Source organism: Leguminivora glycinivorella, chromosome 16 (assembly GCF_023078275.1).
Source record: "Leguminivora glycinivorella isolate SPB_JAAS2020 chromosome 16, LegGlyc_1.1, whole genome shotgun sequence".
Taxonomy (NCBI): Eukaryota; Metazoa; Arthropoda; class Insecta; order Lepidoptera; family Tortricidae; genus Leguminivora; species Leguminivora glycinivorella.
Genome location: NC_062986.1, coordinates 17,496,582 through 17,515,004, shown reverse-complemented (window position 1 = coordinate 17,515,004; position 18,423 = coordinate 17,496,582). Strand labels below are relative to the sequence as shown.

At 37.7% G+C, this 18,423-nt stretch overlaps 2 protein-coding genes across 5 annotated transcripts in view; one reads left to right on the top strand and one right to left on the bottom strand.

Moving 5' to 3' along the window:
- The window catches only part of LOC125234483 (threonine--tRNA ligase 1, cytoplasmic), a 34,333-nt gene extending 22,126 nt beyond the window's left edge, over nucleotides 1–12,207 (bottom strand). Inside the window, exons 1-9 of one of the 2 annotated variants that reach the window (XM_048140740.1) lie at nucleotides 12,102–12,207; nucleotides 11,222–11,466; nucleotides 10,072–10,243; nucleotides 9,719–9,796; nucleotides 9,200–9,349; nucleotides 7,312–7,419; nucleotides 4,968–5,114; nucleotides 2,801–2,910; nucleotides 1,310–1,465 (exon numbers count right to left, since the gene is read on the bottom strand). In XM_048140740.1, the coding sequence (XP_047996697.1) occupies nucleotides 1,310–1,465; nucleotides 2,801–2,910; nucleotides 4,968–5,114; nucleotides 7,312–7,419; nucleotides 9,200–9,349; nucleotides 9,719–9,796; nucleotides 10,072–10,243; nucleotides 11,222–11,466; nucleotides 12,102–12,152 (1,217 nt within the window). In that variant the 5' untranslated portion in view covers nucleotides 12,153–12,207. Of the gene's footprint in view, nucleotides 1–1,309; nucleotides 1,466–2,800; nucleotides 2,911–4,967; nucleotides 5,115–7,311; nucleotides 7,420–9,199; nucleotides 9,350–9,718; nucleotides 9,797–10,071; nucleotides 10,244–11,221; nucleotides 11,467–11,986 lie in introns of both variants that reach the window. The other variant, XM_048140739.1, reaches the window with a different exon arrangement.
- Nucleotides 12,208–13,930: 1,723 nt separating this feature from the next.
- LOC125234594 lies at nucleotides 13,931–16,366 on the top strand. Of its 3 annotated transcripts, XM_048140896.1 has the most exons (3): nucleotides 13,931–14,127; nucleotides 14,968–15,340; nucleotides 15,460–16,366. In XM_048140896.1, the coding sequence occupies exons 1-3, from the start codon at nucleotides 14,111–14,113 to the stop codon at nucleotides 15,481–15,483; spliced, it is 414 nt and encodes a 137-aa protein (XP_047996853.1). In that variant the 5' UTR covers nucleotides 13,931–14,110; the 3' UTR covers nucleotides 15,484–16,366. The 3 variants fall into 3 exon arrangements, with proteins under 3 accessions (XP_047996853.1, XP_047996851.1, XP_047996852.1); XM_048140894.1 differs by having other exon boundaries at nucleotides 13,944–14,127; nucleotides 14,968–16,366; XM_048140895.1 differs by lacking the exon at nucleotides 14,968–15,340 and having other exon boundaries at nucleotides 13,945–14,127.
- The last annotated feature ends 2,057 nt before the right edge of the window (nucleotides 16,367–18,423 follow it).

Below are 18,423 nucleotides of genomic sequence, written 5' to 3'. Positions count from 1 at the left end.
TCTAATAACCGTTTTAGAAGTATAAATTGAAATGGATATCATACACGAAAGAAAAATCGACATGGTCCACTGGCGGCCGAGAATCGAACCCGGGTCTTCAGCTTACGCGGCTAACGTCTTTACCACTAAACCACCCGCCCGCCGTGGTACCTGAATATCTATTTCAATTTATAATTTACTAGCTTTTGCCCGCGGCTTCGCTCGCGTTAGAAAGAGACAAAAAGTAGCCTATGTCACTCTCCATCCCTTCAAATATTCCCACTTAAAATATCACGTCAATTTGTCGCTCCGTTTTGCCGTGAAAGACGGACAAACAAACAGACAAACACACTTTCCCATTTATAATATTAGTATGGATATAGTAGTGTGACTACTTGAAAAAAGAACAAATCAAAAAATATGCAATAAAATAATTTGATTTGTTCCCTAGTCGTTTTAGAAGTGTAAAACTCTTACGGTAGGGGTAGGGTAGGTACCTTTACGGCTCAGCCACGACATTGGTCTAAGCGCGACAGCGGCGAGCGGCGGCCATACATTGGAGCGAGACACAGCGATGGGACTTTTCATTCGCACGTATGGCTGCCGCTCGCCGCTGCCGCGCTTAGACCATTGTCGTGGCTGGGCCGTTAGGCGCACATGGTTGAAATATTTGCTATGCTGGTTAGCGTCTTCGTAGCTCAGATGGTAGAGCATTGGGCTAGCAATCCAGTGGTCGTGGGTTCAATTTCCACCCAAAAGATTCCGCTTTCAACTAAATTTATCTCTAAGTCTTTTTCAGACGGTTATGCTTGTTCATAATGATTATAAAGATTGTTATCAGCGTGCTGTATTGGTGGCAGAGTATGGTTGGCAATAAAACAAAAACACAAATATTTAAAACATTATACACTTAACAAATTATGAAATATATACATATTTATAATTACTTATCTAAATTACATTGAATAAATAACTAAAATTTGTTCAACAGATTTGGCTTCGGGCACTACTTTTGACTTGAACTACTTGAATAACAATTCTTGATATTTGTATCTAGAGTGCATTTGATTATTTGGATTACAATAATAATAGACTTCGAGTAATGTATTTTTATGGCATAATTAATGTCATTTGACGTATATTGTTTCAAAAATAAATAGTGGTCGGAAAAGGCTTTGTACCGTAGAGGTGTAATCCTAAGGTAAGTATTTATTTTGTAATTAAGAACAAATTGAATATTTAAATGTAAGTATTTGGTTTTTTTGCCAACCGTACCATTTGCCACGAAAAGTGCACCTTGATAACGATCTTTCTTAATGAATTAACTTACCAATGTCCCGGACAGTTCATGGGTTTCAAAGCGAAGGTTTCCTTCTCGACATCGAAGGAGAACATATTCTCTGCGTAGTGAGCCCAGTGACCGGATGTCTGCCACAGCTTCGCGTTGTAGATGTTCGGAGTTACTACTTCTTGGAATCCTCGGATCCTGTTAGATATAAAAACATTTTATGCAACAGATGTATAATAGTTATTTGTTTTACAAGGGGGCAAAGTTGTTGTTTAACCGCACGTGCCAATATTGATACCCGAGCAAGCGAAAGATTCCAATATTAAACCGCGAGCGTAGCGAGTGGTTCAAAAAGTGGAATCTTGAGCTTTGCGAGGGTTTCTGGGCACGAAGGTTAAACAGACTTTGCCACTGAGTGAAACACAAAATTTTTCACCACACCAACACGAACAAAATACTGACTATAAAACATCAAACTAAATCAAATCCATCAATTTATTCAATATTTGTGATTCAAAATCATCATTTTCAGGTAAATTCTACCAGCCAGCTAAAGACATAAAGTTAAAATTTAATTGAAATTTTGCTATCTGTTTTCGAATAGCAAAGTAAGCCTTTATCAGTTGGTGTGGTGAAAAGTTATTAATATTCTAGAATCATAAAATAAACACAAAATGTATAGCCGCAGTCATGGGGGACGGGAACAGCTGGGAAAACACAAAAAGGATAAATAGGCGAATAAAAAACGCACAAAAGTTAACTTTATCTGCAAGTCAGAGAGTTTGGCAATCTCATCAGTCAAGAGCTAATTGACATTCAAAACCTTAGTAGTTGGGTAGTTGTTGGCCGCCGATCGTAAAGTATGTATGGAATCCTCCAAAACCAATATTTTTTATTTAAATAGGCGTAAGGCGTGAGTAATATACTGAGACTGACTGAAACAGTTCGTATGTTTCCGTAGAAATTCGAAGAATAATAATTTCGCACTACATTTTTAGTGTATTTTCAAAGGTACACCAGTATTTGCGCCTGATGGTCATAATTTTATGTGGCTGAGCTGATGATGGAAGGTCAACTCCTCAATGGTTAGGAGTTAAAGGACAATTCTTTCACTACTGTACATATATTCCGACTGATACATATAATATCACTAGGAACCACTAAAAATCAACAAAAAAAGCGTGTTACAAAACACGGAGAAACTAAAAAGCCAAAAATAATAAACCTTCGAATTCAGATTTCTTATCGGATTGCAATAATCATCCAAATTATAAACAAATCAATTATTTTTGGAGTCGGGGCCAGCCTGCATATGGTTGGGTGGGGCAAACAGGAAATAGCAAGGCGAAGAACAGGTCTGGTACCGACTACAAAAATAATTGATTTGTTTATAATTTGGATGTTTAGATTATTGCAATCCGATAAGAAATCTGAATTCGAAGGTTTATTATTTTTGGCTTTTTAGTTTCTCCGTGTTTTGTAACACGCTATTTTTGAAGGCGGTTTTATTTTTTTCTAAGATCACTGACTTACCTGTACTGTTCGCGAATGAAGTTGACTAGCGTGTTATAAATGTGCGCGCCGCGGGGTTGGAAGAAACAGGAGCCAGGCGATAGCTCGTGGAAGAAATACAACTCTTGCTCCTGTGGAAAAAATAAAATAATTATCTAATTTGACATATTATTAAACACTTATTATTACAGCTATTGGTGTTTTTGGACTCATTTTACTCAGAACTAGTAGCATTCTCCAGACAACTATTAAAAAGTAAGATGCTTTAAAACGCTCCTTCTCTAACTTCCAAATTGCATGATGTATTGTCCCAGAGCTGTAAGAACCTCATTTTGACACATGACAGCGTCCAAAAAACGTAAACTCGCGCAACCTAATGAAATTTTGAATAAAATCCTGTAACTAATAATATTTAAAAAAATCAAGTACTTAAAAACAATATTTCGCTTACTTTAAACACAATCTAACACATGTTAAATTTTTGCGGATCTTCGTTAGTTAGTATTTTACTATATTTACTTATTATGTCATTTATTATTCATTTTTATTTTTAAACTAATGCCATGGCAGAGTCTGTCATTTGGATTCAAATGACATTTCAGTAAGTTGATAGAAATTGTATATTTGTTTAAGCGCCTCCTTGTACATAGGACCCAATCGATTCAACCAATTAGAAATTAATCGTTAGATTTGGCAAACGATACGCCTTAGCTACATCGCAACATACTTCAAAACAAATGTGTCAAAAATGTGAACTTTTAAATCCGGGACAATACATGGAATACCATACCTATCATATCTCCACACTGACCGAGCAGCCTCGCAAGGCAATCTCGCGCGCAAAACGTCCATGTTTCCGTGATTCGTGGTTCTGTTTAGTTTAGAGGATGGGTCCTTTTCGCAAAACTACGTTTTTTTTCCATTTGAAGTGAATCCGTGAAAATGTTTTACGACTTACTCTGCCAATTTTTCTCTTAGCAGCCTCTTCCTGTATCGTCTCCCACTCCTTCGGCTGTTTGGGCTCCAGGAAAGATACTCTGAAGATACGTTGGAGGCTTTCCCATACATCTAAAATAGTACCTTTCTTATATTCGCCTATTACAGCCGTATTTTTTGCTAAAAACGAGCCAGCGGGCCGATTTTCGAGTCTCACGCGTTCGAATTCAGAAAATTGTCACTGAAAATAATAAGCAAGTCACCGTTTCCAACCGGTATTTCAGTGACAAAATCCCGTATGCGAGATTCAAAAATCGCCCTCCAGGAGCCGTGAATTAAACATGGCGTGTCGGATTTGACTGTTTTTTTTTTATGGTATAGACAGCAAACGAGCAGACGAACCGCCTGACGGGAAGCAGTCATCGCCGCCCATGGACATAAGCAACATCAGGGCAGCCACTTATGCGTTGCCGACCTTTGAGAACCCTAACGGCCCAGCCACGACATTGGTCTAAGCGCGACAGCGGTGAGCGGCATCCATACGTGCGAATGAAAAGTCCCATCGCTATGTCTCGCTCCAATGTATGGCCGCCGCTCACCGCTGTCGCGCTTAGCCCAATGTCGTGGCTGAGCCGTAAATACCTGCTTGAAGAACCCCATGTCATAGCGCAAGGGGAGCACCTTAGAAGGTAGCTCATTCCACAACCTACACGTTCTGGGCGTTGTTTGCGGGAGTGCGAGTAGATAGCTTCCATGCCATTATTCGGAAGCGTATCGCCTCCATCATGTCATGCAGCGAGTGCGTGGGAGTAACAACGGCATTCTGAGTGTAATTGCTGGCAGTCTAGACTCCCCGATAGCTAGACACTGGAGCAGTCTCCATGTGTATATTTAATAATGTAATATTTATTTTGTGTAATATTGTCTTCGGTTACCGCGATAGTTACTCATGAAATAAAAAAAAATTGTATTTTAAATTCATTATACGCGATTTAATCCGTTTCCATAGTTTTATTTCATTTATTTTGTGTTTATTTTATTTCATTTTGTGTTTCTGTCATTCTTATTATTATATTTATCTCTGTGATTGTTACTTTTAAGTGTTTGTGTATGTGATTTTAATGTTAACCAAATGGGTCTTTTGTTACCTGATGTAATAAATAAATTAAATTAAATTAAATTAAATAAACCTTGCCCAGAACCTTTTGCATTCTCTTTGGGTGACAAATCTAAGATGTGGTCTATATCTTACCCTGCCAATTTTCCTGTGGTCCCTCTTAGCAGCCTCTTCCTGAATCGTCTCCCACTCCTTGAGCTGTTTGGGCTCCGGAAAGGATACTCCGTAGATACGCTGGAGGCTTTCCGCGTCGGCTTTGCCTTCCCAGTACGTTGCTGAGTTCTGAAACACGAGGGTCAGTTAGGGCTAGTTTCCGCCCAGCGTCTCACCACGAGCTAGTAAGCGAGCTAGTATACGGGAGTGCTTATCTTTTGTTCGTTTTTACAATCGATAGCACATATGCTATCGATTGTAAAAACGAACAAAAGATAAGCACTCCCGTATAAATAAAAAAGAGACACGGCGATATTTATAGTTACTCGACGTGTATTTTTTATTTATACGGGAGTGCTTATCTTTTGTTCGTTTTTATAGCCGATAGCTCATAGTTTACTAGCTCGCGGAGGGACCAGTGCCTTAGTTTTCAACAATTCTTCTTGGTTGCCAGCGGCCAGTAACTACCCTATACTAAAAATTAATTCTCTTTACTTATAAATATAGTGCATACCTACTTAAATTTTGGTATAAAGTTTCTATTATTGACCGCCTCTCGATAACTCGCATTCTGGTTACCATTTTCAAGTCCATTTTTAGTACATGGGGGTCTGTTATTGGATGGGGCCAGTTACTGGCAATTTACCTAATTATTGTGTAAACTAAAAAATATTTAATGCGGTGTAAAAGTGCCCTACAGTCAAATTGCTAAATAATTACTTGCCTTGGTGACCTTGACGGCTTTGACCTTGCCAGTGTGTACCGTGAGGGCCCCGACACAAATCGATGAGCGGTCCACAGCGGTACACAGTCGTGGTGTTCACCTGCTAAAGTATATCTAAGGACTGATTCGTAACAAATTTGACAAATTCAGAATGCTTTTTCTTGGATAATTTCTAGTTTATTTTGTATTATCATTCCACCATTAAAATTGCCAGAATCACAAAATTATTATATTTAAAATCATTTTTAAAAGCAAATTTCAACTAACTAGATAAATAAAATTAAAGTGAACGCTGAAAATAATTCGGCGACAAACTGCTGTCAAAATCTTGATTTCTGTTGACGAAACTTGCATTTAAATAATTTTCAACACTACCTGGCAACCAAGATTATACCATATCTGAAAGGCAATTTCTTTACGATTCCCGTGAAACAATGAAAATGAAGACGTGTGTCCAAATATCTACTTTACCAGGAATTAAGTTGATGCGGTATCAGTTACCTGGCATTGGTTACTTTTCGATAGAGAAATCTACAGCAAAAATTGCTGAAAGAATCTGTCAGCAGATTTTATTTAATAATACAATCTTTCAACTTTATTTTGACAATAGCTGGATATCATCCATGATATTTATGAAGGCAGCAGCTTGCTAAAGCCAGTTCTCTCGAAATCGGGACGAAAGACTTGATTTAACGAAGTCCCACAGTATTGATCCATTAACCGTTATAGGATGTAGTGTCCGAGAAATTCGTTCATTAAAATGACACCCACGATGAGCAACCAAAATATTTAAAAGAAAGGTAGTCCTTGATAGGACTAAAAGTAAGGATGTGTCAAAAAACACTGTCGGATGTATGATGGAGGGCATACAACAAAACTTACCACATGAGCAAGGAGAAACGGAGAATGATGAATTTACTAATAAATAATAATTTTTGAATACATTTTTAACACATAATAGAAAAACAAACTTTGATTCGGACGGCTTCGGGACCTATAATACAGTTTCGAATTTGTCAAATTCGTTACGAATCAGTCCTTAAATAACATACCTTGGCGACCTTGGCGGCCGTGACCTTGCCCGTGTGTCTGATGTGCGGGCCCCAAGACAAGCCTATAAGCGGTCCGCAGCGGTACACAGTCGTGGTGTTCACCTGGTAGAATATATCTACATAACATACCTTGGTGACCTTGACGGCCTTGACCTTGCCCGTGTGTCTGACGTGCGGGCCCCAACACAAGTCTATAAGCGGCCCGCAGCGGTACACCGTCGTGGTGTTCACCTGATAGAATATATCTAAATAACATACCTTGGTGACCTTGGCGACCTTGACCTTGCCCGTCTGTCTGACGTGAGGGCCCTGACACAAGTCGACGAGCGGTCCGCAGCGGTACAGAGTCGTTGTGTGTTCACCTGGTAATCCATCTACCATCACCACCATCTATATAATAGTAATCCGTCTACCACCATCTAGTAGTGAATATACCTGGCCTTGACCTTTCCATGTGCCTAACGTCAGTCCCCGACACAACTCTATAAGCGGCACAGTGGTAGTGTGGTCACTTGGTAGAATACTTGTAATAGTGTACAAGTGCACATACCTTGGTGACCTTGACGGCCTTGACCTTGCCCGTGTGTCTGACGTGCGGTCCCCTGCACAAGTCGATGAGCGGTCCGCAGCGGTACACAGTGGTGGTAGGTGTGTTCACCTGTTGACAAATAGGTTTAGTAGTTTTGGTATATTAAGGGGCTCCACACGGTTTTCATCGATTTTTGACAAGTTTTGAGTCGAAACTCCTAAATTTGCACTACAGATAGAATTATAAAACCAGCGGCCATCGATTTTTCAATCTTTGATCTCTATTATTAAGAGCTATATTTTGGAGCAAAAAAATACTTATTTTTTTACACTTTCATCGAAATTTGATTTTATTGAAGGGTTTTATTGTTAGGTACAGTGGGCCAAGAAAGTGGTCTGCCAGTTTTGACAAAAATTTCTGCGAGCTCTAACGATCGCTAAGGTTGACTTGACACATGGCATGACGTAAGTATCATATATGTATAGACAGAGCAATTGTCACTGACAATATTATTGCAATGGGAAATCGACCTTGTTGTCTCATGAGTCTCATGACGTTCAAACGAACCTCAACCGTAGGGTGGTAAACCACATTTTTGGTCGACTGTACATACATGAAATCGACATGTTCTGATTTACCGTTGACTTTTCTAAAAATTTTAAAGTAATTAAAACATAAGTTATGACCAAAAAACAGATTTTGGCCCTAAAATTGTTCAAATTTTATGCCAAATAACACAGAAACAATCAGCTGTCATGTAATTATGAGATACTATTTCGTTCAAAGACGATGCTATTAATGTGATAGGCTTTAGAAACTATCATAATATCACTGATTTAAATTTTCATGATTATTACACATAATTATTTTTAAAATCGGGTCTTCTCCGAGACCACGGGGACAACGCTGTCCCTGAAACGTTGGAGGTCAGTTTTAATATGTATATACGCGATTAAGTCCCGATTTTAAAAATAATTACATCATAATATCAATGGATTCAAATCGAAGGTCGTTGGCGCAGGGAACGCCCTTAATGTAGGAAACTGGTTCCACTAAAAGCGAGTGAGCTTTGAGTTATCGGTGACAGAAACGAACAAAAGATAGTAGTTCCCGTGTGAATAAAAGAGACGCGATGATAGCGCAAGCGATATACTTCGTCGCCAAGCGATGAACTATTATTCAACTAGCTAGCTCTCTCTTTTTAACCCCCGACGCAAAAACGACGGGGTGTTATAAGTTTGACGTGTCTGTTTGTGTGTATGTCTGTCTGTCTGTGTGTGTGTGTCTGTCTGTGGCATCGTAGCTCTCGAACGGATGAACCGATTTTGATTTAGTTTTTTTTGTCTGAAAGCTGAGTTAGTCGGGAGTGTTGTTAGCCATGTTTCATGAAAATCGGTCCACTATGTCGCGGTCGGGGGTTTTTCAAAATTTTAATTTTGTGGTTAGGGTAGGTTATATATTATTTTCAGGAATATAAGGCAGCCATGTCCTTCTTGACGCAGTCTTTGAAATGGCCTCTCAATATGTTCTTTTTTTTATACCAGGCATCGGTGGCAAACAGGTATACGGTCCACCTGATGGAAAGCGGTCACCGTAACCTATGGGACGCTTGCAACTCAAGGGGTGTCAAATGCGAGTTGCCGACCCATTAGAAACTTGTACACTTTTTTTTGAAGAACCCCATGCAACATGCAGTTCATCGGAAATACCTCGGCAGGGAGCTCATTCCACAGCCGGAGCGTTCACGGGAGGAATTTCCACTGAAACCGCACAGTGCACGACCATTTAGGTTGCAAGGTCTATCTCTTTTGGCATTTGCTACTAAGCACATTCCCTAGCCAGCCTCGCGGTCAAACTGGGCAGCTCTTTTCCAGAACCGTGTAACTAAAAGTAATAAAATTATATTTACCTTCTCATTAAGAATCCGCACTTTGAACGGGTTATAGTCGAACATCTCCAGCAGTTGTTCCTTGGTCAACTCCAGGCGTTCGAACGGCTGCTTCTCCTTGGCTATCTTCTTTACCAGACCTTCCAGCACATGGAAGTCTGTGGATGAGATCTGGAAAAGAAAACATGTAATTATTATAAAAATCGGGACTTAATCGAGTTGTCTTCTCCGAGACCACGCTGTCCCTGAAACGTTGGAGGACAGTTTAATATGTAGTCATACGCATTTAAGTCCCGATTTTAAAAATAATTATGTGTAATAATCGTGAAAGTTTAAATCAGTGTTTAAAAAAACATGGTTATAAAATTTCCTGTCAAATAGCCTATTTAAAAAATTTAATTTAATTCACATGCTCTCAGTTTAAATTAATTGATTAATGACTCTTTGAAATCTGTATTTTCTCAACAACCATAGAGGTTGAGATTATGGATTTATACATTTTATGATCGTATGATGTGATCGTATTTACAAGTAACTTACTCCTTTCTCGGGATAGTACATGTCATAGTAGAATCCTTCTTCAATGGGCGGTCCGTAGCACAAGCACCCACCATATACCTGGACATAAAAATATAAATAAATCAGCTCAAGCTAACCAACAACAGCATCTTTGGAGTAGCAGGCGTCCTTAGGCACCGGTGCCTGCTTACTATTTATTGTTTTCCACTGGCATTCTAAAAGCAATAACTTTAAGGTCTTCTTGATATGAGGGTTTATATAAATTTTAAGATCTGAAGATTCTGAAGAGTGCCAGAACACAGCCTGGGCATCAGTGTAGCAAAGTTCCAGCTTGCAATCCCCTTCCAGAAGTCTGTCCAGGTGTAGACACTCACCCGCTCCATAGCCTCTCCCAGCATATGCGCCGAAGAGTGCCAGAACACAGCCTGGGCATCAGTGTTGTCCCAGCGGAGCAGCTCCAGCTTGCAATCACCTTCCAGCGGTCTGTCCAGGTCCCAAAGCTCGTTGTTCACTCGAGCTATGATGGTGGAGTCGGCCAGGCCTTGGCTGAAAAGGATGGTCAATTTACTTCTGGAGTTTTACTCATTTGAAACAGAGAGAAGGTTATAGGAATGCTTGTGAAGAATAATAAGGAATTTCCTAGCTAGATTCCTAGGTACACATACTTATTTTCAGTAGGTGTACCTAGGAATCTAGCTAGAAAATTCCTCTGGTATTGCATAAAAAATTGTTCTGGTATAAAATTATATTATTTATGTATGGTGGATCCAATCTGCTTGGAACCTTTAGCGATGTTCATGAAATAAACCAACCCACAAAAGTGCTTTTTTTTTTTATAATTACAAGAAAAAACCTTGAGTCTGATAATTTTTCTTCGATTGTTTTGCAGGTTTTGAATGTTTTGATTATCAGTTTCTAACCAGTGACTTATTAATCTAAACTTTACAACATCATGAAGTATAATTGTCATATGCTTTGCATCATATTTTACTCTACTCTCTGTCTGCCTATAGACTATAACTGATAATTTAACTGTCAATAATTTATTTTGAATACTTACAACTGACTCCAAAACTCGCTTGGGAGCATTAAATAACATAATTTACTAGTTAGGGGTGCTTAACACAAGCAAACAAATAAATACAGCATTTGACATATAAACATTGTGTCAAGCAAGATTCAAGGAAAATTTAAAAATTAAATTTGTATATTCTAAGTAATTTAATACAAAATATAGAAAACCAAATTAACACACACAATGCTGTTGGCTGCAGGTAGTGCCCTCTGTTTCTAAAGTAAAAAAACTGCCACTAGCTATATTCTAGCTAGGTCATTCTCAACAAGTTCATGTGCATGACACTCAGTGTTATTTGACTGAAGTTATAAGATGCAGTGCTACAATTTTCTCATGGAATGCCCCAGCTTAGTATCTCAAGTAACTTGGTATTTTTTTATTTGGTCTTATTAGAGTCATATTTGGGAAACACTACACTTACCTTCTTAGCAAAAACTAAACCTATTTACCTGATTCCCTTGGCCACATCATAAGGCGTAGTCCTCCACGCTTTAGCCTCAACAGTCTTCCCGTCTGGCAGCGTAACAACAATACTGACATCAGGCTTCTTGGCCAATTCCTCGGTGTATTGCACTTTGTACTTGTCCCATAGGGTAATCCTCTTTTGAATGAACTCGGGCCAGGGGTTCAGCTCTGAGACACCGCCAGAGTCTTCAGTCTTCTTCTTTTTTTCCTTCATTGCTTTGGTTTTTGACTGAAACAATATTTTGAAGTTGAATGGTGGTATTTTTCTTTCTTCAATACACAAAGAATTAATTCAGGAAGATGGTAAAGTATTTTTTTTTTTTTAGTGTTGGTTTATTATTTGAAGTAAAGCCTGTTTATCAGGTAATTTGTATAGGAAATTACTTGAACTCTGAGAGGCACATGAGAATGATATTAAGGATAAAATGTTAGATAAAATATAACAATCACAGATGCAATTTTGTACATGTATCATTGAAAATTGGTGGAAAGTAACTTTCTACATATTGGAATACATATTATTACATATACATAAAAATGTTTAATGAGTAGTATTTGCAAATTACAAGTTACTAAAGAACGCAATATCGGCTACCTAAAAATATGGTTAAGCGATATAAAAGTGCACAAGATAATAAGCAGTTTTCAAACAACCAAAGGTATGTAATACTAAAGTTTTTATTGCAACATCTAGGTACGTTATGGGTTATTGTTATGTTGGGTCTTCAAGTTTGATGACGAAATCCTACCCATGTGGCATAGCCTCCCCGCACGCTGACTCTACGTAAACTGAACAACTTTAACATCACTCAGTGCATTAAAAGTATGGCGGTTAGGTTGGAATGAATTTGTTTAAAGCCCTGCCTTGTCGTTTATGTTAAGATCCTTGATTGCGTCGGCAGCAGAGTCTCCCATTGCGGCTAAAATCCTCGATACCGATCCGTTCCGTACAGTGACAGTGAGTGACAGTACTGACCTATTGACAGTGACAGCGTGGTGACAGCTGACAGTGATAAAAAAATAACATTTTGACAGTTGTTGTGGTGTTGCCATCAGTATAATGGGGCTCTACAGATGTAACAATTTGTTTTCAATTCAATTTTAACACAAATTCGTCAACTTGTCTAATGTATTTTTCTTCTAGCAGTTCTAGCTAAATCTGTCATGTTGATGCTAACTTTATGACCATGTGATTGCTGAGTTGCCGTTTGCCGATTTGCCTTTTCATGAGTAGGCACCGATAAAAGAAAATGATCTCATTTCGCATGCCGTGTGCATAGTGAGTATTATCAAATACTATGTAAACTCTACGAGTTAATACGTGCAGCTCGGTGCCAAAGTTGGCAACAGGCACACTAGCGCTCCTAGCGGCATGAGTTGATCAAAATAGTTAAGTTTCATACAGCATAAAATTAAAAAAAATTACAAATTCTTATTTTTTTGTTTTATTCCGTCTAAAAATGTTAAAGTAGATCAAGTAATAGCATTTTCTATTTTAATTTACTCAAATAAAAGTCTGAACAACTACTTTGATCAACTCGAACCGCTAGATGGCGCTAGTAAAATTGTTGCCGCTCAATTGTATAGGAAACGTCAGAAGCTGCACGTATTATAGTATAATATCTGGGCAACCGAGCTTCGCTCGGTTCTGTTTCGTATCCTTGACATGTGTCGCCATCTAGTTCAAAAATGAATAGTACCTACATCGAGCGAAAGAATTCTCAGCCTTAACAACACAACTACTCCACACGAGATGGCGCGCATTTCGCCACAAAAACTCAAATACTGTATTTTTCTATTCGTTTTAGCCTTGACCTGTGTCGCCATCTAGTGTTTGCAATAAATAGTACTTACATCGACCGAAAGAATTCTGTCTTAACAGTACAACTAATGCACACGAGATGGCGCGCGAAGAAAAACGCATGAAAACTCGAAAATTCGCGTTTTCCGGGACCTAAGGATAAGTTAGACCGATTTTTTACCCCCAAAAACCCCCACATAACAAATTTCTGCGAAATCGTTAGAGCGGTTTCCGAGATCGTCAGTGTAAATAAATATATATATAAATAAATAAATAAATAAATAAATATACAAGAATTGCTCGTTTAAAAGTATAAGATAGTATTTGGTATTATATTCTTTGGCCGTGTGTCTCGTGTAAACGTCTATAGAGCCTCAAGCTGATCCACTGAAAAATCGCAGTAAGGCTCCGCGCACACGGGCGACAAAACTGTTTTGTCTCCGTCGCTCGGTCTATGGGCTAGTATGAAGGTGCGCACACGAGGCGACGCAACTTTTCATACAAATACGAAAGTCGCCGAGCAACTGTTGCCTCCGTGTGCGCGGGGCCTAATAAATCGTTTGCAAATTGTAGCATCTATAGATCTATCTCTTTATATGACAATAATAAAAAAATTGCAGTTGCGCATGCACACTGTTTTTGTTGCATTTAAAGCTAGGAACATACTACGCGGACGTCCGTCGTAAAACGACCGCGACCGCGACCTATCAGTGTGCACGGAACAAAACATCCAGAGAGCCAGATTTCGATCGGACGTCCGTGCGCTCAAGGCCACGTCCGCGTCCGTCGACCGATAGTTTGCACGGTTATGTGTATTTCCTTTGTCCAGATTCCCGTCCGCGGTCGATTCACGACGGACGTCCGCGTAGTGTGTTCCTAGCTTAATTTGCATTTTTTTATTCTTTTAATTTGTTTGTAAAGTACAGTAGTTAAAGTCATCAACTGCAATGTTTTCAGTTGATAACTATATATTATATTTGTCTTTTAATTAATGGAGCTATAACTTTATGAGAATTTAACTAGTGCCAAGACAAAATTCTAGTGCAACGAATATCTTTGTCCACTTGTGATAATGAATCCTCTCGACGTGTAAGTAAATTTTAATATTTTTAATTTACTTTTAACTTGTGAGTGCCTCAAATTGATAACATTCAAAATCCTATACTCAAATTAAACAAACAAAACAAACAAAGCATTTATTGCAAACATATTACAAACATATAACATGTGGGAGTAATATGACCCTGCAAGGGCGCAGCAATCTTACAACTACTTAATAGTAGGTATATAAATAAATTACAAATTAGGTTTTACAAGTTATTAATAATACTTTTAGCTACTTAATTTTGTTATAATAGGTATTAATTAAACATTCTGTCATCAAAAAACTCTTGCAATGTATAAAAGGTTTTGCTTATTAGATATGTGTTAAGAGATTTTTTGAATAATTTAATACTGTCTATTTGTTTTATAGATTGAGGAAGTTTATTAAAGATTTTTATGCACATCATATGTGGTCCGGAGTGACATATTTTTAAAGTAGATGTGGGCAGTGAAAGGTGGTTATTTTGGCGGAGGTTTAATGGTTTGGCATGTCGGTCTTTTGCTAAAAGGAAGAAAGAGCTGTTTAGTTTTACGAAAGTGCAGACTTCAAAGATGTACAAAGAGGTTAGTGTTAATATTTCCAGGTTTTTGAAATGAGGTCGACAGGTGTCTAGAGGCTTTATATTAACTAAAATTCGAACGCACCTTTTTTGTAAAATGAATAAGTTATATTAGTTTTTTTGTCTGGCAAATTCAGGCCCTTGGGGGTTTGTATAACCCGCCTGCAGTTGTTTATGTTAAAGAAGCTACATAAGTTTCATAGTAAATAATTGTATTAGTATACGATATACTTATTAAATATTTTTATACCTTTATTGCTTTCAGATCATACAAGTCGTTAGAGCAAGGGCAGTTCCTGAAAGTTACATTTTCAATTAATTTTAAAAGAAGAGGTGATCCATACACAGCAGAATTTAAAATAGATGATGTAGTTCAAGTACGTTTTAAATTTGAGCAAGATACAACTAGGGGTAGTGATGGTAGCCCATGCTATGGCTATGGTGATGGAGAAATAGGACTATTGGTCTTCATGTCATATAAAAAATCTGACACAGTGAAAGATTTTGCTGTTAAATTAAACATGAAGTTAAATGATTTTAACTACTCGGAGCAATTAATTTGTCCTGAAACCTGGACTGAATGGATAGAAGTGGGTAAACTACCTAAATTAAAGAGCAATTCAAATCTTCTCCTAGAAGTAAGTATGGCTGTGAGCAAAGCAGAAGTTATTACATTTTCCAAGCTGTATAATGATACAATCACAACTGATATCAAAGTCAGTACAAAAGGCAGCAAAAATCCTATTCTGTTCCACAGGAGCTGCTTGCTAACACACAGTGATTTCTTCAAGACACTGTTCCAAACCGGAGATTTTATTGACAAGAAAGATTTCGAGATTGGAGAAAAAGATGTGACAGACCAGACAATACAGCATTTAAAGGATTATGTATACTTAGGTATTCTGCCGGATGATGGTCTGTGCTCATTGCTCATGCTTGCCAGATGCTATTTGTTTGAGAACCTCAAGTCGGAGTGTATTATGAAGATAGTTCAAACGGTGACCCCTGAAGGCCTGCACCGGTTTATGGGCTTTGCTTGTGAGAACAATATGCCGGAGTTGGGTGTAGCATTACTGCAGACTCCTCATGAAGTTGTTCACCAAGCCCATGTGATGAGTAAGAGTGACAGGAAACGAGTTCATAGTGAGGATTCTGAAGAGCCAAAAAGAGGAAGAAAATGAAGAAATAGATTTTTTAAAGTGTGTTGCAGATGTCAAAGACTGTATACTATATTCTGGCAAGCCAGCTTTGTCAGTAGAAATATTGCCAAATTTGAAAATTGCATGTGTAAAAGATTTAGTTTTTTTATAAAAAAAATTGCTTACAAAGTTGGTTTGCCAAAGTATTAATCTATTTTAAGTTATTTTTTATTTCGTTGACATTTAATTCTAATCAGGCGTAAAAGCCCATCTTAAGAAGACAAAGGTTTCTTAAGAGAAAAATTTGTTAATTTTTTTTGTACCTATTGTTGATTGTAGCTTAAACAAGGTTTTGTATTATTATGTTATTATCAAAGAGTAAGAAAATACTCAGATTATGTTCCTGTTAAATATTAATTACATTTTAATTAATAACTATGACAATCATGAGACTTCTGTGACCAAATATATCAAGATTCGTATTGTTATAATACTAAAAGGGCTTAAGTATTAGATACACATGATCACCAGGGTGGCTAGCCGAATGGCACAATCGCTCACGAAACGCTCACGAAACGAAGCGCTAGTAGATATCTATCTCTATCGCGCTTGCGTATTGGCGCGACAGAGCCAGCGGCGTATCGCTTTCGTTTGGCGTCGGAGAAATGCCATTCGGCTACGGGGCCTGACATTTGCAGACACGTCCTTGATGATTTTGATGACTCTTGCGAGGAGTATTCTCCGTTTCAGGAAATATTAGAGCATCGCAATAATTTGCAATTATAATATTTACAGTTACCTGCCTATATTTTTGGTCTCATATAATAATATATTTTGTTGCTAATGTCTGCATACATAAGTATCATTAGTTTTTCGTTATATATTTCATAATGTCAAGAATGTTTATTTAATCATTTGTAAATTGGAAAATATTCTTTGCAAATGGCTCTTTTGAAAATGTGGACCTAGGCTAAATAATCGCTAAACGGTTTTACTGCCTTGCCGGTTGTTACTATTTTAAATAGGGAAAGAAACTATTTTAAATAATAAAAATTAAAATTACCAACTACTAAGTTTTTTCACAAATTCCGAATAGGACCTGTAGATATAGAGATTTAGATTTTTCTGCAAATCTATGTAAAGTGCATTAGAGTAATTCCGAAAGTCATCTAATTAGGAAAGTCGCATAAAAATCACCAGTATTTCTATCATATTAAGATTCTCCTTTCGGAATTATCCGAGCATTTGTCATTTGGAATTACCCTAATGCACCTTACGCGCTTCCAGCAGAAAAAGACTTAATTATTTCTTCTTAATAATTTATTTCATATCAAATATACAGTAAAATAGATAAGTAGATGATTATAAACTGGTAGATTCCCATTTCGGCTATTGAAGTTAGATTTGATATGATAAAAAGCGCCTGCGGTTTTGTTGCTGCAATTTCCCATGCAGTAAGCATTAAAAGAATTCAACAGGATAAAGAGAAATTTGTACGTGTTTTCTCGTAGATTTAGGAGCTAAAATTTTGTAAGATTAGTGGTATAGCCTCTGTCGCGTATCGGGGATTCCTTATTAATAAGAGCTTTAATCGCGCTCCGTCCGCGGGCAGATTTCTTAAGAGCTTCGGGTTTCTTCATTTTCAGCGGACGTTTCGAACCGAAAGTAGATTTCGCAATAACTGGTTCGTAGCTCTTCGCCTTAGCAACTTTCGGTGGTCCTGGGGATTTTCTCTTTAGAGACGCGTGGCTCATGTCGCATTTCTCGATTTTGTTCCTAATGTCTTCGTCTTCGTTGTTGTGGAAACCGGAGAGGTTACCGACCATGATGCGAAGGTCGTTCAGCGTTTTATTTTGAGTAAGAAAATCGTCTTGCAGTCTGTCTATCTTTCGCTCGACTTGCCTGAACGAATTGATGATCTTCTGCATTGCGTCGAGAGACATGACGTTGTTTCGTTGCATTTTTATTTAATTTTTGAAGATTTAAATTATTGGAATTGACACTGACAATTTTTGTAACGCTTTATATTTCATATCATTTGACTTGTCATCGATGTTTTGACAAGTTATTGTAAAATTTTTAATGAAGGAATTTGTCAAATTGGCGTGAAAAGTTTTAGTATAGGTACAAGCTACGGAGGTGAAATATAATAAATAATACAAGTACGACCGAGTAATACGAGAACGAAAGGGTTGATGATATTTTGACTGTGTTGTCCCAAGTTGCGCTCATAGTAAATATTTAGTAACGTTGTAGTCAGCAAAACTAGTTCCTTTGCAATTTTGAATAAAACTACTGACTTTGTGTACTGATAGTACATAAATTAGGTTCATATTTAACTTAAGTTTTACTTGAGTTGAGACACCGTTGAGCTTCAAACTTAGTAATTATATTTTGTCGATAATTGCAAACATACCGCTTATAATAACTGCTTATTAGTTTAAATTCCGATTTGCAAATAAGAAATTCAAGAGCTAAAACAGAAGCATTCTATTCATCAATTTAAATCAGCTTTGGGCAATTATTTACATGGCCTATTATTAACTGCTGTAAGTTGATACTTAACAGTGTTGCATTTCTGT